At 39.2% G+C, this 19785-nt stretch overlaps 1 protein-coding gene across 2 annotated transcripts in view; it reads left to right on the plus strand.

Moving 5' to 3' along the window:
• The window catches only part of LOC131041410 (alpha-N-acetylglucosaminidase), a 286676-nt gene that overhangs the window by 84861 nt on the left and 182030 nt on the right, over nucleotides 1–19785 (plus strand). For both annotated transcript variants that reach the window (XR_009105026.2, XM_057974485.2), the window contains exons 8-9: nucleotides 11792–11898; nucleotides 12348–12378. Coding sequence is in view for 1 of the 2 variants with exons in the window: in XM_057974485.2 (XP_057830468.2) it covers nucleotides 11792–11898; nucleotides 12348–12378 (138 nt within the window). In the remaining variant the exon portion in view is untranslated. The remainder of the gene's footprint in view (nucleotides 1–11791; nucleotides 11899–12347; nucleotides 12379–19785) is intronic.

Here is a 19785-nt window from a genome sequence, read left to right on the forward strand (position 1 = left end):
ATAAGGGAATTTTGGAGCTCTTTTGTGTCATGTTGAAGATTTTTGATTAGAAGATGCTGTTTGATTTTCTCCAAGAAACTTTTCAAGTACAAAAACCCTCTTGAAGGATATCATCCATAGTGGTGAAAGATCCTTCCTGGTTGATTTGTTGATAGGTTCATTCGGAGTCTATGTTGATGCTTTATTGGTGGTGGTTTGTTTGACCTTTTGGGTTTGGGTTTCAAAGAAAAATGAAAATCTTCATGGTGTTTTGAGTGGAGATTGAAGTCTTCCTTGGTGAATTTCGTGTAGGGTTTTATGTTATTATTTTGTGTGTTTATTCCTATGATTTGTAGGACTTATAGGATCATACAACATCTAGAGGGGTCAAAAACCCACTTTTTTCTAAGGCTAAAAGGGTTGACAAAATTTTATGGGTATGTATTTAATGGATTCTAAAGTGTTGGGAGATCACTTTGCAAGAAACTTTCAAGGCTTTTATTTGAGTATTGATTTTCTACGTGAAATCACTCCTTATAGCCAATCGTCGAAGTTGTTGGGTTGTATTGAAAATTGTGCCAACGTTTTGGGGTGAGTTTGGAGCTATAATATCCTTTGAACCCTATAATGGGGACATTACATGGCTTATGACTTAGAGCTGCTGACGAGTATCAAGGTGCACAATGTTTTTCATATTTCACACCTTAAGAAGGTGTTGGGGCATAATATAGTTCTCTCTTCTGAGTTGCCACCATTGGACGAGGAAGGGAAACTTCTTCTTATTCTAGATGCTATTTTTGATTATAGGGAGCATTCTCTAAGGTGGAGGACTATCAAAGAGTACTTAGTGAAGTGGAAGAAATTCCTAGTTAAGAATGATACTTGGGAGAGAGTAGATTTTATAGCATCCAGATCTGCAATTGCTTGGGGACAAGCAATTCTGGGGAGGGTGGACTATAATGTCCCTTCTCTAAGCCTGGTTAGTTTAGTGACCATTAGCCTATTCCACGAGCTCCCATAGGCTAATGTGGTTGGTTAGGTAAATCCATAGTTCTTCGAGCTAATGTAGCTCAATTCTTTTGGCATTTCTATTTGTGGCATTGAGCTCTATTGTTAGTAAGATTCACGACTACGCTTTCAAAAGCAACTCTTGGGCACCCAATTTGTGCTCCACACTTCTTGGAATTTATTTCTATTTTTAGAAAGACGCTATTTTGGCCTTTGCCATGTTTCCTTGTCATCAGTTACATCTTGGTGCACTCATTTTCAATTTCTGATGGTTTGATGATGCTTTGCATAAGTCAAGTAGGTTATTTTAAATAAATATTTTAAGTTATAAGGTTTTAATTAAATATAAAGCTAAGTGTTTTTTTTTAAAATAAAGGTGACTTTATGTCCATTATGGATGGGTACCTAGGGCGTTCCTCAAAGGGGGGCATTAGGATTAATGAGGAATTTTATATTATTTTAAATGATTTTTCTTGATAATTAGTATGTAAGGGAGTTTTGGAGCTCTTTTGCCTCATGCTGAAGATTTGTCATAACGAGATGCTATTGGATTTTCTCCAATAAACTTCCGAAGAACGAAAACACTCTTGAAGGATATCATCCATAGTGGTGAATGATCTTCCCTGATTGATATGTTGATAGATTCATTCAAAGTCTATGCTAGTGCTTCATTGGTGGTGGTTTGTTTGAAGTTTTGGATCTGGGTTTTAGAGAAAAATGAAAATATTCACGGTGTTTTGAGTGCAGATCGAATTCTTCCTTGGGTAAATTTCTTGTAGAGATTTATGGCATCATTTTTTTCGTGTTTATTCCAGCAATATGCAGGACTTTTGGGCCGAGTCGTACACCTTCAAGAGAGGTCAAAAAGCCACTGAAATGGTTGAAATTTCTTTTGTGGTTATTGATTTAATGGATTTCAAATAGTTGGGCGATCACATTGCAAGCAATTTGCAGGGGTGTTTATCCAGGTGAAATCGCTCTTCCAGCCAACTGTCCAAGTTGGAGGGTTGCATAAAATATTGTGCTAGGTTTTTGGGGTGACTTTGGAGATATAATATCCTCTGAAAATAGGTGCCACGATCAGTGGAACAGAAAACAAACTGGTGGTCGGTTTTTGGAGCCAGAGAATGAAGTCATGAATTTTTTTTTGCTTAATCACCCCTGAATAACAGCACCCAATTTGCTGCAGCAGGGAGACTGGTCTGATTTCTGCCTTTTAGGTTGATTGTTTTGTGTTGGTATTGTCTGTTGTACTGATCTGAGCAATTTATGGAAGCCCTTATTGTGTTGGAAGAGCTAGTTGGCCCTCTTGCTGCCTTGGAGACTTGCATATAGCAATAGGAAGCCAATTTTATCAGCTTCTGTTGACTGTCTTCTTTTAGATGCATTTGCAACAGTTCTGAAATGTTCTTTTTGGCTGCACATAAAAGGTATTTTGGTGTTTTATACTTGGTACTTAATTTCATACTCATTAAATGTTGATAAACCATGTTGGGCTATGTCAATACGCCCAAGAACATTGTAATATTAATTTGAATAGATGTTGAAAACTCTGATCAGACTTTTTATCAGCAAGAAAAAACTCTATTTGTGCTGTTGAGTTGTTGTCTATTTGGCAAAAGTTTCAAAAGAGAAAATCAAGTGTATTTTACTACAAGTTCATGTGTTTACTCTAATTCATTCTTTGTGTTGTACTCACACTTTTAGGTCTTTGCATTTAGCTAGAAAGAGTGTTTTTTCTTTTATAATAAAGGACGTCAAATCTGTTGTCTTGTGTTGAAGTGCTGATAAGCCCTATGCCCATATTATAGAACCAGAAAAGACAGGTTGCTTTTGTTTCTTAAAGTATAGTTACATTAATATTGAATTGGTCAGCCACATGAGCTTTTACACAAAAAAAAACTAGTAATTTAGCGTTAAGTCATGGTTCCCAATTTCTAAAACTTGGCCCAAATCAGTAAAAGCATGATTTTAACTAATTTGATGATTTTTTTTTTCCGAATTTTTTGGGAGTGCTAACTGTTGTCACAAAAGTTTGCACCCTTGCTTAGCTATCAACTCAGCAACCTCGCGAAATATGGAAACAACCATGAAGTGTGGGACCTTGCGCAAAGGGGTTGAATTTGCAGAGAAGGCCGACTTCCTTCTCAATCCAGGTGCAGGTGTTGAACCAACTCAACACTCCAAATTCTACTTCTAAACCTATCCTAACAACTTGCAGAGGAAAAGGGAAGAAAGAAATGCTACAATGAAAACGAGGTGATGCACCAAGATAAGAGATGTTTCTCTCCCCACCCAGATTTGACACAAAGACCCAATCGAAATACCCATGAGATGCACAAACTTCAATTGCATGAATGGCCCCAATTCCATGCATGGAGGTTAGAATTTGCTAAATGTCAAAAGGGGAGAAGGTTTCCCACAAGTCACACCCAGAAACAAGTTAACACAACATATACGTGAGAGAAAGCCACAAAACATACCCTTACAATGAAGGTAAGAAAACATACACAACATACATAAGTTGAAGGAAGGCAAGAATGATAATTTCATTTGCTTCTTAAGCCAATGGCCAAATTTACAGTTGCAAAAATGCAAGAAAATATACAAATCTTCAAGAGAAGTGAAAGAGCAAAGAGTAGCTCAAGCTAGTAGGGAGAGAACCCTTTACAATGAGGCTTAACAGCCTATATATAACAAATTGGTCGCAGAGGAGAGACCAATGGTCAAGGAGAGGAAGCCTTGACACCGGTGTGCACAGAGGAATGTCAGTCGGGGAAGGTAGGGAGGTGCACAAACTTGACATGGTGTACATGCAAGCAACCTGGCCATAACTTGACAAGGCAATCCAAAGAAGAAAAGTACTTCTATAAGGTGGATTGCTTGACACTGCAAAGTCAGAGCATGTAGTCTTCACATGAAGGCCATCAAGTAACCATAAGTAAGCATGGCCTTGGTCTCCACTTGATGGCAATCCTGCAAAAACAATAAATTCGCCCTTGTAGCTCCACGGATGAAAGTAGACAAGTTTTTGATGTCCCCTTCTTGTTGACATCAGTTCTTCAGTGAGGATTAGCCTATCATCCTGACCCTCATAGGCTAATGAGGATGGTTAGAGGATCTCCTGAGGATTTGTATCATCTCTAGGATTTGTATCATCTCTAGTGTTCAGAGTGCTTCAGTTTGGTCTTTGTTTGGCATCATTCGAACATCTTTTGCTCTACTTAATATTTTTAGTAAGGCTTGGGATGTTAGAGATGGACCCCTGCTATTTTTAGTAAAGGGGGTATGGTCATATGCAGTTTCCTCATGTCAGCTCCTTGTTCAGACGACATGCAAAAATGTTGAGTAATTAAGAAGATATTAATGTTTATTAGGTTATGAGCTTATGTTATAAAGTTATAATATAATTTTATATCATAACTTAAGTGACTTAAGTTGAGGGTCTAGGCATCATAAAAGGGGGCCAAAATATTAATTAATTATGTGCACATAACCCAAGGTCATTATTGCATTTAATGATGCCAATTTAATATTATAACATTTAATGTTATTAAAGTGCTTTATGGGGGAAAATCAAACTTCTTGAGGATTATATATGTTCAACAAGAAGAAGTTCAATTCATTATTGTTTGGCTTCTTATTTTCATGACTTTGTGGAGAGCAAAGACCAATGGTTTCAGTCTTCATCAGCCATTGGAGAACGGGAAAATCTTCAGTGTGCAGCCATCTGAATTGGTGAAATATCCAGTGAATTTGGCTTTCAGAGGGAGCATCATACAGGGGTTCCATTTGTTCAAATATTGGTGAGGAATTTTTTGTTTTTTGGTGCTGATCACAAGTGGCATTTGCAGGCAAAAGGGTTGATGTGATAGGGGTCCATTTCCATGCTTGGCCATTAATTACCTAAGCAGCCGTACAAGCTACAGCCACTTCTGCTGTCAGAGGGTGTAGATCCCTAGGTGCCACGATTTTGGAGATGGAGGCTTCAATAAATTTCAATAAAAATCTGCAAGGGTTGTGATGGTAAGAGAAGGGGAAATGCAACATTAAGGGAGCAAAAGACATTCTTTCCAAGGTGCAGACCAATAATTTGCTGCTGTTCGTACATTACCAGCTTCTGTAATTCACCATCAAGCCCACATTTTCAAACCTTTGTTCACCGGGTATGATGTAGTATGATATATTAGACATCAATTGAATTAAATAATTTAAAGGGAATTGAGTTGCAGCCCTTTATGATCTTATATCTATGTTCTTAATGTTAGTGGTTCGCATGCCAACTGTTTGTAAAAATGTGTACTGGCTGTAGATGTATATTTCACTTTAGAAAGTCATGTATATGCAAAGGAAGGATTAAATAGAAGCTATTCTTGCTTAGTTCTTCTAGCTTAGACATTATAGAGATCATTTGCAAACATAATTATATCAGACTGAAATTCCGATCAGCGTACATAGAGGTTGCATGACAACTGTTTGACAAAATTCCTAAGCGTCAAAAGATGGTAACTTAAGTTGGAACCAACAAGGGTTTCTACAAAGTTGCAGGAGTTGGTGGAGCATTAAGAGCCCTGAGTGTTGATCACGCCATTTGGAAGTGTCGCAAGTCATTTGAAGTTGCGAAGTTGGGAACTTCGAGGTTCTGGGGTTCTGGGTTCAAAGGAAGGAAAAGGCTTGGAACCTTGGGATCTCGGGATTCTGGGCTCAAAGGAAGGAAAAGGCTTGGAACTCCGAGATTCTGGGATTCCGGGCTTAAAGGAAGGAAAAGGCTTGCAACCTGTTGACGTGTATTTTGTACACAACCAAACACAGAATAAAATACCTAAATGGTACCTTATCCTCTCTTGATTAAAGCCTCTGAATGCTGAAGATATCGCGAAAAGGATCAATCAGGGTGACTTCAAGGTTCTTCATTGTAGGATCTCTACGTGTGGATAAGCACCAGTGGTTGTTGTAAATGCTGTTTCTTCAAGGGGTCTTACACACTTTCTGAGAAGCTTGTCCGTGTCACGCTCTTTTGACTGCAAGAACAGGATTTTCCTAATACTAACAGATTCTCAAAAAAAGATCAAAAGATAAGGGTTTCAAGAGATGAATACTAATCTAATCCTAAGAATGACTCAATGTAAGCTAGACTTGGTAAGATCCTGCCAATTTCAGTATTGCCAAGGAATTACAACTCTACTGGAATTGATGTGATCTTCTAAGGTGATTTAGTGATTTTCAAATCATCAAGGATATAGATACTATCATAAAGATACATATCAATATTTCAACAATGATTGAATGTTTAAGCAATCTCAATATCTCCAGTTGACCACACAAGGCGTCCTTACAATCAGTAAGAAGCTAGTGGTTTGGAACATGAATCTCACCAAAGATCAAGCACAACACTTAGTCTTTCAAACTTAAACTTAAATACTACTTCGACTGAGAATGATTCAAGAAGATAAACAATCATGAAGATAGCCACAAGTATTGCAATAAAACACCATAACTTCAATATTTTATTGATCTCAAAGCCAAATAGACAACAATTGTTCAAAATTCTTTCTTCACTACTCAATCTTTCTACACAATAACTTTCTTCTCTAAGCTCGTTCTCTTCTCTAACTTCTAACTACTATCAAAATGAAAATGAGTGAGGGTATATATAGCATCCTCAAATACAATGAATGGCCTAGATCGAAAGAAGATCAACAGCTGAGATTTTGACACCTAAACCCTAATTAGGGTTTGTTACAAAAAAGGTCCCCATTTAGATGAACATTATTAAATGCATAGCCAAATATTTAATTGGCACAAATATCGAGGAAACATAGACCAATAGGAAATAAGTTGCCACATCATCCTATAACAACTTTTCTTCTAGAACTTTATTCCCTTTCCTATGCTCCTTAGCATATCCAACGAATCTGGACACAATTCCTTCAATCTCAGCAATAGGAATCTCAGGAAGATTCTTCATTCGTTCTTCCAAGTGAATGACCTGATCAAAAGTAGTGAGAAGAGCTGTCTCCCATCCAGGCTCAAGTTCTTTGATCTTATCAATCAGGAACATGGTAGTGAACATTAGATCTCGTTGCTCATCTATGATGACGTTCTCCTCTTTGCAAAAGATGACCTTGACTCTCTCCTCCAATTCTTGGATGTCCACATCTGTCTCAATCTTGATCCGCCTGCCAAGGATGGTACACAACACCTCGAACACCTTATCTTGAATTGGATGGATGATACCTTCAACTTGACTGCATTTGGTGTTGATGTCTTCAAAAAGGACCTCCTTCATCTGGAGCAGAGCTGACCACTGTAGGAGGTTATGAGTTCCTCCATCCATTATCTTTTCTTGTGCCAGGATCCGTCTTGGTGTTTGTCTTATTACTTGCAGGACAGGAATGATGACATCTCTAGTGTGAGCGAAAGCGGCTATAGTTATCATGAGATTATGGACAATCTCAAGGACCTGGATGGCTCGATGAATTGTCTTCATCATTCTTGTTGCAAATTCAACGGCTACCGTGTGGGATTTATCAATCCAAGAGCTCATAAGCTAAACCAAGCTCTTGACCCTTTCTGCCTCGCCAACTGATTCAAGAGGAAGTGCTTGTAAAGAAGATACTGCTAGATCCTGACGTCTCAAAGGCTGATTGAGATGACTAAAATAGCCTCTCCAAGCACCAACCTCTCTCTCAAGTTTCCTATTCTTTTCCATTTCTTCCTTAAGTTTGTCTTTAAGTGCTTCAAATGAATCGGTTGCCTCTTCCATCGCTTGTTTGGTACTGAGTGGACCAAGCTCAAATGTTTCTAAGTCATACTCATCTACAGGAATCACATCCTCATACTTGTCCACCACTGGTTCAGCAATTTGCAATTTCCTGGATCCTGTCTCATCCCTTATTACTTTGGACATCTTTGTGGCCTTCTTCTTTTCCATTACCTCTTGAGAATTTCCTATGAGGCTTTCTAAATCAAATACATCTTCTTCCTCTTCAACCACAATCACCCTTGTTAGTCTCTTTTAACCAATCAGGGATGGCGGATCTTGTTTCTCTCACTTGTATTTCTTTAGGCAGTGGTTCATCTTTTCGGAGAGGAGATGTCGCTTCATCATCATTCTTCTCTTCATGTAGCTCATCAACTTGGGGAGATTGACTTGATGAATGTTGAGGCATCTGTCCCTTTTTTGGCTTGTCATTTTGTACCATAGATTCCATAGATTCATCAACTTCAGGTACCATCCTCCCTTGACCTTCCCCTTGGCTTGCCCTCTTTTCATGTCGAGAAGATGTGCTTGATGGGTGATCACGATTGGCCTCTTGTTTCCTCTTGGAAGATTCCCTTTTCTCAGGTCTTTCTTTCCTCTTTGCACCTCTAGGATGGAAAGTGTTCTCACTCACGCTTGCTTCTCCTTCTTCTGGTCTTGCCTCCAAAGTAAAAGTCATTGACACATTCTGCTCTCTCAATTTCTGATGCTGTACATCCACCCATCTACAAGTACATGATAAAACAGGAGCCATCAAAGCTCTCAAGTCTAAAACTTCAGTCTCATTCCAATCTATCTTCACTGCTTTGTCTTCTTTGTCATAAGACGACTGGAGATGTCTACCATTATCCTGAGCTTGATCAGCTACTCTATAAACTTTGCATTTCCTAATGAAATCTAAGGGCAGCTTGGAATACATCTTCCTTCTAACCTCTAAATCACTTGGGAGATTCATCCTAAAGTCCTCCACCTGAAACTCATGTTTGTACTTCTTATCGGCTGTCTCCTCCATATAACCGTAAGGATCAAAATTCTCCCGCAAGGCAAAGGATGTGAATGAATAGAAAGAGAATTCCTTCTTTGCATCTTCCGAGGCTTGAGTATTAGGACATACCTCAACTGAATTACCCAATATGATGGGCACGGGAATACCATTTCCATGCTTGTGTCTGGATGCCTTCGCATAAGCTGCCAACTGTCTAGTCACCTCAAGTAGCACTATCCTGTCTGTCGGATACCTCGGCAACATGTAGGGAGGTGAAGGACACCCATGAACTCTGATGTATGTAAACTTTTGAAATTGGATGAACCATGCACCATACTTCTTCACAAGTTCCTGTGCATCCGGAGATAGTCGATTATGAATCCCACCTTGCAATATCCTAGTGATGCTCATCGTGAAGGTATCATTGACTAACTTGTAGTCACTTCTAGGCGGATGATGCAGATGAACATAAGAGTCACAAACTCTCACTTCTCCGGGTCCTCTTCCAATCACTCCTCTGTGAGGTAGCCCTGCATACTTGAAACTCCTTATCAAGGCATATATAACATATGAGCTCATGTGGAATGATTTGGTAGGTCTTAGCCTTCTCAACTGCACATCCAGACTATTACTAATAATTTTGGCCCAATGAAGCATTCCTTTTCCTTGGACTATCACCTGAATGAAGAAAAACATCCACTTTTCGAAGTAGAAGGCTTGAGGAGCCCCTGTAACTCGATTGAGCAAAGTTATCAAATCTCTGTATTCCTCCTAGAAGTCGACCCTATGTGGAGTATTGGGAATCTTGCTCAGGCGAGGCTGACTTTTGAGCAACCAATTCTTATTGATGAGATTCAGACAAGTGTCGGGATCATCTTCATACATTGACCTGGCTCCTTCTAAGCTTTTGTAAATCATATCTTTATGCTCTGGAAGATGAAGAGCTTCACTTATAGCTTCCTCTGAAAGGTAAGCTAAGGTGTTCCCTTCCTTGGATACGATCGACCTTGATTGTGAGTCATAGTGGCGGGCACACTCGATCATCAGCTCATGACACTTGACTGCTAGAGGGAAACCTGCCGCCTTGATGATGCCACTTTCAATTATCTTCTTTGCAACAGGTGATGGCTTGCCAATGTAGGGGACCTCTCGAAACTTCTTCACATTGAAGTTTCCCAAGTCGATGTCTCCAATATTACTCCATTTGGACACGATCCTGGTCTCCAATTCGTCATTCTTTTGATCTTCCTTGATGAGAGCTGGGCGACTAGTAGATGCTCCTGCCTTTGGAGTCGCCATCTTGATACCTTTCTTGGGCAAAACTCCTTCATCTCTTCATCTTCAAACAAGTCTGGAGGCTTCATCATGTTCATTTCATCATTCATCATGCCTTTGACATCTCAAATCGACCAAACAAGGCTAGAAGTGACCCCCATAAGATTTTTCACCCTGGACCCTCAGCAAGGGTCAGGAGCGAATTTGTCTTTAGTGCCCAAAATCCATCATTCCTCACGTTTTCAAATCTTCAAATGCATCAAGTTATGTCCAATCACCCCTTTCGGGAGACCCTGCACAAAACAAGTTAGCCAAAATTAATACCAAATAAGCTATAAACATCATTTTCGCCCTGGGCCCTCAGCAAGGGTCAGTGGTGAATTCCTCATTTTAGGCTAAACTGCTCAAAATTTAAGTCTCAAACCACTTCACAAGGCAGAGTCAGGTCATTTTCAAGGCCAGGAACAAGTTAGCAAGTCCTCTCAAAACAAGAAATTGTATTTAGGATGAAGTTCGCCCTGGACCCTCAGCAAGGGTCAGGAGCGAATTCTCTGTTTCAAGCATCATCTCACTTTCTAAAAATTGATCGAAAACCCCTCCGGGCAAGAATACACAATTTCTCCTTCAAATATGTTAACACTTAGCCAAAATTGCAAAGGAAATCTAGTCTACAAGGAATTTTGCCCTGGGCCCTTAGCAAGGGTCAGGAGCGGATTTGACATTATCAGGCTCTTGATCTATTCCATTCCCTATCTAACCTAGCCCACCAGATTCACTTTCCTCATTGACCATGCTCAGCTAACTCAGACTTAGAGACAAACTGGACCTTACCCTAAAAACCCCTATTAGACCTATGCCTAACCTGAGACCTATTTGACTCCCCTGAAAGGTTTACCTCATTTCAACAATCATAATTCTTCAGATGACACTTAACAACTTTCCAAAATTTGACTGGACTCAGCTTGAATGATACCAAAAAGGAACCCTTAAGGATTAGCCCTAACCCAGATCGACAACTCACTCACTCAAAACCCTAAAAGCAAAGAGAAGAACAAGCAGAGAGAAAGCAAAACAAAAGCAAAAAGAGGGGGTCCCCATTCTAATGGGGCGATGTGTGAAATGGTCACAACACAACCCCGGGATTCCGGGCTCAAAGGAAGGAAAAGGCTTGGAACCCCGAGATTCTGGGTTCAAAGGAAGGAAAAGGCTTGGAACCCTGTCTCCTGATAGACAAGAATTAACACTTCATGACCATTGGCCTTGTCCTTGATCAACTAGGGCAGCACTGGTCCATGGAACATATCTCTAATCGGTTCTCAACTTCTCACTGATGGACCAAGGCTGTCATTAAAATGATAACACTAACCCTAATCCTTACCCTAGTTTTTTTGTATTTTTGCTGGCTACATGATCTTTGATTATTCTGAAAGTCCTAAACCCAACCTGGTTATTTCTTCTTAAATTGTGATTTTTTGAAAAATCTTTGTTTATTTGGTTGCTGATTTATTCCCCAAGAATTATTTTTTGCTACTATGGTTTAGAGTTCTAGGGTTTTAGTGTTTGTAACAAGGAAGATTCACTTTTGAATTTGGGAAAAGGTATATCCTTACATGCTTTTGCATTTTGTGTTGTCTTGAAAGGAACAAATTGAAAACACCAATTAATGGTAAGAAATTTAAATAACTTGAACCACTTTTAAATCATAGCTGTCAGTAATTGTTATACATGCACATATTTTTTTATTGAAATTGTTATAGCTCATTATGATTTTTGTTTGGCAGGTTCACAGTTGACAGCAATCCAAAATGGTGTTGCACTTTGCTTCTTGATGCAACTGATCCACTGTTTGTGGAAATAGGTCGGGCTTTTATTGAAGAACAAAGAAGAGGTTTGTCATATTGGAAAAGAGCTGCACACTTACATGAGAATGGTTTAACAAAAATATGAATGCATACGGCTCATAAAAGATGAAATCTTCTTACAATTAAGGACATAAATAGGAGGTATTGAAATAGCAATTTGTTTGAATGCTGTATTGGATCTAAAAATTGTTTAAATTGGAGATATGGAGCAAATTCATTTTGAATAATTCTGATGGTCATGTGAAAAATTACTTATATGTTTACTTTGTGAATGAATAATGAATGTTCATTATGATGAGCAGTTTTGTATTTTTGTCTTTTCCTTTTTTAAAGCAAAACACTTATATTGTAGCATAGGCAATAATTTAGAATACCCTATAGAGCTACATAGCACAAGAAGCATCTAGTGATAATTTGCTTTTGAAATAATCTATGTGAGCAAACTGGTAATGCATTTCCTTTTTCTGTTTCACAGAATATGGGGGAACAAGCCACATATACAACTGGTAAATTATGGCTTATCCATATCAATTCTTGAGAAATTTATTTGAACTATCTTTAGTGGATGTTAAGACTTTTGCATATTATAAAATCTGTTATCTCATGTTCAAGTATGCTGGGTACTAATGCAACATCTGTGTGTGTCTCCATCCATTAACATATATTTGTGTGTATTAGATGGTGGTGCATTACTTTTCTTTATGACATGTTAATGTGTTTTTTGTTGGGATTCAATTTCTCAATGACAAGATTGCTTGAATCCCATCCCTTTTGTGTGTTTTCATCTTGTTTAACCTTGCATTGTAGTAAATTGTATTCCCTTACAATTTTACACTCTATTTGGGCCAATGTTACAAGACTTAGACTTTGGCTTGGACTCAGCAAGCTGATTTTTGACGCGGACTCAAACTCGGCAAGAACTTAGAAAAGACTCAAGAAATTGAAAAACCCAAGAAATTCAAGTATTTTTAAGGATTGAAAACTTCTTTCGTGCACCCTTTAATAAATAAACCTTAATGACACAATAGCATCATCAAATAGATGATAATTTGATCACATACACAAGTATACATCAATCACATAAGTATAAACACAAATTTTAGCTGAAGGAAATAACACACTTAGATATATAAATATTGTCAAGTGTATACAAAACTCATGGAATATGAAATTCATGTCATCAAAAGTTTCAAACAGATATCAAAACAAAATCTAGAAGTCTATGGCTCAGAGGAGCTTGAATCCCTCTTGCATGGGCATCTAAGATAGGTCCTACATAATGTTGCAGCCATGATATCTGCCTCTATGTTAGTGTCGCCCACACCAACATCCAAAGTGTCAACTTGTGCTCTATCCTCCTCCTCTGCCATGGCTACCGGCAACTACCTTAGCCTCTCTATCCAGATTCCACCTAGTCAACCCAATTGATGTCCTCATCACTAAAGATAGGATCATCAACCTCAATGATTCAATGAGATTGTGGTTCGACCTCCTCTACCGCGATGGGGGTTGAGCCACTGCCCAAAATTTGTTTGTGGCAAAGACAAATGTTGTTATGAACATAGACTAGATTATTCAACCTCTGCATGGATAGTTTATTGCGTTCCGTGGAATGTATGTGCTCAAACATAGTCCATTTACCCTCACAACCCAAAGCATTGCATGGTTGGCTCAATTTTTGAATGCAATCCTTTGAAGATTTGGTACCTGTTGACGTGTATTTTGTACACGATCATACACAGAATAAAATACCCAAGGGCATCTTATCCTCTCTTGAATAAAGTCTCTAACTGCTGAAGATTCGCATGAAGGATCAGTTAGGATGACTCCAATGTTCTGGTTAGTAGGGTCTCTACGTGTGGACAAGCACCAGTGGTATGATGTGATTTGCTGTATCCTCAAGGGGTCTTACGCTCCGAAAGCCTGAAATTTTGCTAAACTAAGAAGCTTTTCAAAAAATAACAAAAGGATAGGGTTTTGCAAGAAGTCTAATCTAATCTAACCCTAAGAATGACTTCATGCGGACAAGACTTGGCAAGATTCTACCAACTTCAATTTTGCCATAAAATAACAACTCAATTGAAATTGATGCGATCTTCTAAGGTAACAAAATGATTTTCAACGCATCAAAGATCAAAGACACTACCACGAAGGTACATATCCAAGATACAATAATGATTGAAGTTTAAATGATTCAGGTATTCTCCAGTCGACCACACAAGGCGTTCCTACAATTAGCAAGAAGCTAGTGGTATGGAAAGCGAATCCTACCAAAGATCAAGTCTCACACTATGTCCTTCAAATTAACACACTACTTTGATTGAGCAAGATTCAAATGAATTGAACAACCATGAAGATAACCAAGAAAGTTGCAACAAAACACCATAACTTCAATATTTCATTGATTTCAAAGTCATCATGTACAACAATTGCTTGAATTCCTTTCCTCAAAACTCAATCTTGCTACAAAAAGTAAAATTGCTTCTAACTCTAATCTCTCTAATCTCTTAACTATCTCTATTCTCTATTACATTACTATTCTATTACAAATGAAATGAAAATGAGGGTATAAATAGCATCCTCAATTACAATGAATGGTCCAGATTGAAAGTAGATCAACGGTCAAGATCATGACACCTAAACCCTAATTAGGGTTTGTTACAAATGGCCTCCTTTTTACTGAACAATATTAAATGCATAGCCAAATATTAAATTTGGCACAAAAACCTAAGAGACATGAACCAATGACAAATAAGATGCCATGTCATCTATAACAACCTCTCATCTAGAATCTTATTCCCTTTCCAATTCTCTTTTTTAGCATATGTAATGAATCTTGACACGATTCCTTCGATCTCAGAAATTGGAATCTCGGGAAGATTCTTCATACTTTCTTCCAAATGGATGACTTGATCGAATGCATCTAGAAGAGCTGCGTCCCATGAAGATTCAAGTTCCTTTGCTCTTTCAATCAGGAGCATGGTGGCAAACATCTGATCATATTGCTCGTCTGTAACATTAGCGTCCTTGCAAAAGATGACCTTGATTCTATCTTCTAATTCCTGCATATCCACATCTGTCTCAACCTCGATCCTCCTGCCAAGAATGGTACGAAGTACCTCAAATACTCTGTCCTAGATAGGATTGATCACCTCCTCAACTTGGCTACATTTAGTACTGATGTCCTCGAAGAGAACACTCTTCATATGGAGTAAGGTTGACCACTGAAGCAAACTGTGAGGTCCTCCATCCATGATCTTTTCTTGTGCTAAGACCCTCCTTGATGTGTGTCTAATTACTTTCAAGACAGGAATGATAACATCTTTGGTATGGGCAAATGCGGCTACTGTTATCATCAAATTGTGGATTATCTCAAGAACCTGGATAGCTTGATGAATAATCTTCATCATCCTTGTTATAAACTCTACGACAACTGTATGAGATTTATCCATCCAAGTACTCGTACGGTGGACCATATTCCTGAATCTTTCTGCCTCATTAATTGATTGAAGGGGAAGTGCCTGTACAGGTGATCTCGCTGGATCCTGACGTCCCAAAGGTTCATTGAGATGACTGAAATATGTCCTCCATGCACCTCTCTCTCTCTCAAGCTTTCTATTCTTCTCCATTTCTTCTCTAAGCTTGTCTTTCAATGCCTCAAATGAATCGGTGGCATCATCTAGTGTCTGCTCAGCTGTGGATGGACCTAGCTCAAATGTCTCTACATCATATTCCTCTGCTAGGATCTCACCTTCGTACTTGTCTACTGCCGGTGTAGCTATCTATAATTTTCTGGATCCAGTCTCATCTCGAATCATCTTGGACATCCTGGTAGCCTTCCTCTTCTCTGTTACTTCGTGAGAACGTCCAACAAGGCTCTCTAAATCAATTGCATTATCTTCGTCCTCTATCACGATCACCTTGGTTAATCTTTCCTTCAACCAATCTGGGATGGCCGATCTTGTCTCTTGAACTTGAATTTCCTTATGCAATATTTCTTCTTCTCTGTGAGGAGATGTTACTTCGTCATTATTCTTGTCTTCATGTAGCTCATAATCTTGGAGAGATCCACCTGGTGACCCTTGCAATGCCTGTCCTTCCTCCTGCCTATCATTCTGCACCATCGACTCCATGGATTCTTCTACTTGAAGTGTCCTCTTTTCTGGTTTAGAAGATGTACCGGATGAACGATCACGATTGACTCCCTGTTTCCTCTTGGAAGATTCCTTCTTTTCTGATCTTTCTTTCCTCTTCGAACCTCTTGGATGGAGATCGCCTTCACTTGCACTTCGAAGGTTGCCTTCATTTGCAGTTCTGGGATTAGGATTACCTTCGCTCACACTAGCTCCACCTTCGGCTGGTTTCCCTTCCAAAGTGAAAGTCATAGCTATGCCTTGCTCTCTCAACTTCTGATGCTGCACATCAACCCATCTGCGAGTACAAGACAAGATTGGAGCCATCAAAGCATCTAAATCCACGACCTCGGGCTCATTCCAATCTAACCTTACTGATTTGCTTTCTCGATCATAGGATGACTGGAGATGTCTGCCACTGTCCTGTGCTTGGTCGGCCACTCTGTAAATCTTGCATTTCTTGATGAAATCCAAAGGCAATCTAGAATGCATCTTCCTTTTCACTTCAAGATCGTCTAAGAGATTCATCATAAAATCTTCTATCTGAAACTCATGCTTAAACTTCCTACCGACTGTCTCCTCTATATATCCATGTGGATCAAAGCTTTCCCTCAAAGCAAAGAATGAAAAAGAATACAAAGCTAACTCCTTCTCTGCGTCATCCATGGCTAAAGCATTAGGACATACCTCAACTGAATTGCCCAATATGATAGGTACTGGAACTCCATTCCCATGTCTGTGTCTGAATGCCTTCGCATATGCTGCCAATTGTCTTGTTACTTCAAGTAACACAATTCTGTCTGTCGGATATCTCGGCAACATGTATGGAGGTAAAGGACATCCATGCACTCTAATATAAGTGAACTTCAGAAATTGGATAAACCAAGCACCGTACCTCTTCACCAATTCCTGTGCATCCTGAGATAATCTGTTGTGAATCCCACCTTGCAACGTCCTTGTGATGTTCATCGTGAAGGTATCATTAACTAACTTGTAGTTGCTTCTTGGCGAATGATGCAAGTAGACATAGGAATCACAAACTCTGACCTCGCCGGGTCCTCTTCCAATCACTCCTCTGTGAGGTAGTCCTGCATACTCGAAGCTCCTGATCAAGGCATAGATGACGTATGAACTCATGTGGAAGGACTTGGTAGCTTTGAGTCTCCTCAACTGTACGTCCAAGCAGTGGCTAATCATTCTAGCCCAATGTATGGTACCTTTCCCTTGAACAATCACCTGGATGAAGTAGAACATCCACTTCTCAAAATAGAAGGCGTGAGGGGCTCCTGTAACTCGGTTGAGCATTGTAATCAAATCTCTGTACTCTTCCTGGAAATCAATCCTGTGTGGTGTGTTTGGTACCTTGCTCAGGCGAGGACGACTCTTGAGTAACCAGTTCTTGTTAATGATGCTTAGGCAAGCATCTGGATCATCTTCATACATTGACCTGGCTCCTTCTATGCTCTTGTAGACCATATCTCTGTGCTCTGGAAGATGGAAAGCCTCACTTATAGCTTCCTCTGAAAGATAAGCCAAAGTGTTTCCTTCCTTGGACACGATCGTTCTGGATTGAGGATCATAATGACGAGCACACTCGATCATCAATTCATGACATTGTACTACTGGAGGGAAGCCGACCGCCTTAATGATGCCACTTTCAATTATTCTTCGGGCGACAGGTGATGGCTTACCAATGTAAGGGACATCTCGAAACTTCTTCGTGCTGAAGTTGCCCAAGTTAGTATCTCCAATGTTGTTCCACTTTGACACGATCTTGGTCTCCACTTCTTCGGTCTTTTGATCTTCCTTCATGAGAGCTGAACGACTGGTGGATGCTCCCGCCTTCGGAATCGCCATACCTACACAACATTTCATAATGAGAAACTAGATTTTGCAATGAATAACGTAGATTAGAGAATAGATTTTAGGAAACATCATGATAAGTCTTAGAGTTATCATTTCCTAAAAAAAAACGATTGAGCTAGGAATTCAAAATTCAAAATTCAAAATTTTAAGCTATGACGATCAACGTACAAAATTAAAACAATAAAACCAATATCGCCATACCTCACTAGAGAGCTAGCACTAGAATGCAAAATGAATAAAATTCGCCTAGGCAAAATTGACGTTAGATGGTCTTCAACGTGATCTCTTCCTCAAGTTAGCAACTTCGCCACCTTTGATATGCCCTTGACGTCCTTGGCAAATTCGCCTCTCCTTTGGATAGTAGTTTCGCACCACCTTTGATTGGATTCGCACCTTAAAACACAACTCGCACTCTTCCTTTTGTCTTCCTCAAATCGCAGTTGAAGGATAAAATGGTAATGTGAAAATAACAATCTTCACCACCCTTTATAAGCGCTCATATCACCAATTCACTTAGGCCAACTTTGTAAAAATAGGGCAATTAAAACGATTTTTTAAATAAAAATAAAAGGCCGACCTCCATAAACCAAGCGCTTCATTTAATTTTTTAATTGATTAATAATTAATTATTAAATGCCTTTATTATTTAAATTGTCAAATTCGATTTTTACAAAGGCAAGAAAATAATTAATAAATATCAAACGCAATATTTAAATGCTAATTAATTGAATCTTTTAATTTATCGAATTTTAGCATTTAAAATAGATTCAAAAATATTTGTTTAAGCGCCAAATTTGGAAGATGAACAATACATACCTCATCGCCCTGGTCCCTGACTGAGGGACAGGAGCGATCCATTAACTTTGTCTTGATCCTTGCATTTTTGACGTTCAAAGTCTTCATCTCCACGTTGAATTTGCCATTTTCGTTGGGTTCTTCGAGCTTGATTGATTTGCTTGTGTGAACGAGTGCCCTTTATGACCATTATTGCCCTGGTCCCTTGGAGAGGGACAGGAGCGATCTAGATGTTTTCACTTAGATCTTGCATCTTTAATCTCCAATTTTCATCATAAGGCGAATAATAACATTATTTCTTCATTCCATGCTTGTTTCACTTGACTTCTACAAGGCGTTTTGATGTTTGGAGGATCATCGCCCTGGTCCCTTGGAGAGGGACAGGAGCAATCCATGTGTTTTCCCCATTTCAAGCTTAAATTGGGAACATCTTAACGTTCACCTCCTTTGTATCGCCTTCCAAATGATGTTTTTAAACCTTGTGCAACTTTGCCTTGACGTGATCTTCAATGGATAACAAGTGACTTAACAAATATCGCCCTGGTCCCTTGGAGAGGGACAGGAGCGATCCTTGTGTCTTGGTCTAAATTCACCACCTTTCAATCTTTGTTCTTCGTTCATTGCCTTCCAAATAACGTCCTTGATCTTGTTCAACCTTGCTTTGACATGCATTTGAAGGAAGATGAAGGTTTTAATAAAAATCGCTTTGGTCCTTGTCCAAAGGACAGGAGCGATATAGCTTCTTTGTACAAATTGGTATTCATTTGACGTTTAAAACCCTTGTATATCATCTTGTTAAGACGCCTTAGACCTTGTGCGACCTTGCAAAACCTTGACTTGGCATGAATTTTGCATGAATTGGCAAATATAGTAAATATCGCTCTGGTCCCTTGGAGAGGGACAGGAGCGAACTTCAAGGTTTTGAGCTCGTCCTTGCCTTCTTCAACTTGTCATTACCTTCATTGGGTAAAACGTAGTCCCTTGATCCTTCTTGGTTGCTCAATACTTGATAAACTTTCAAAATCTAGGCCCTTATAGGAATTTCGCTCTGGTCCCTTCCTGAGGGACAAGAGCGAATTAGGGTATTTTAATGCAAATCCTTCAATTTGGTGATCTTCG

This window comes from Cryptomeria japonica, chromosome 7 (assembly GCF_030272615.1).
Source record: "Cryptomeria japonica chromosome 7, Sugi_1.0, whole genome shotgun sequence".
NCBI lineage: Eukaryota > Viridiplantae > Streptophyta > Pinopsida > Cupressales > Cupressaceae > Cryptomeria > Cryptomeria japonica.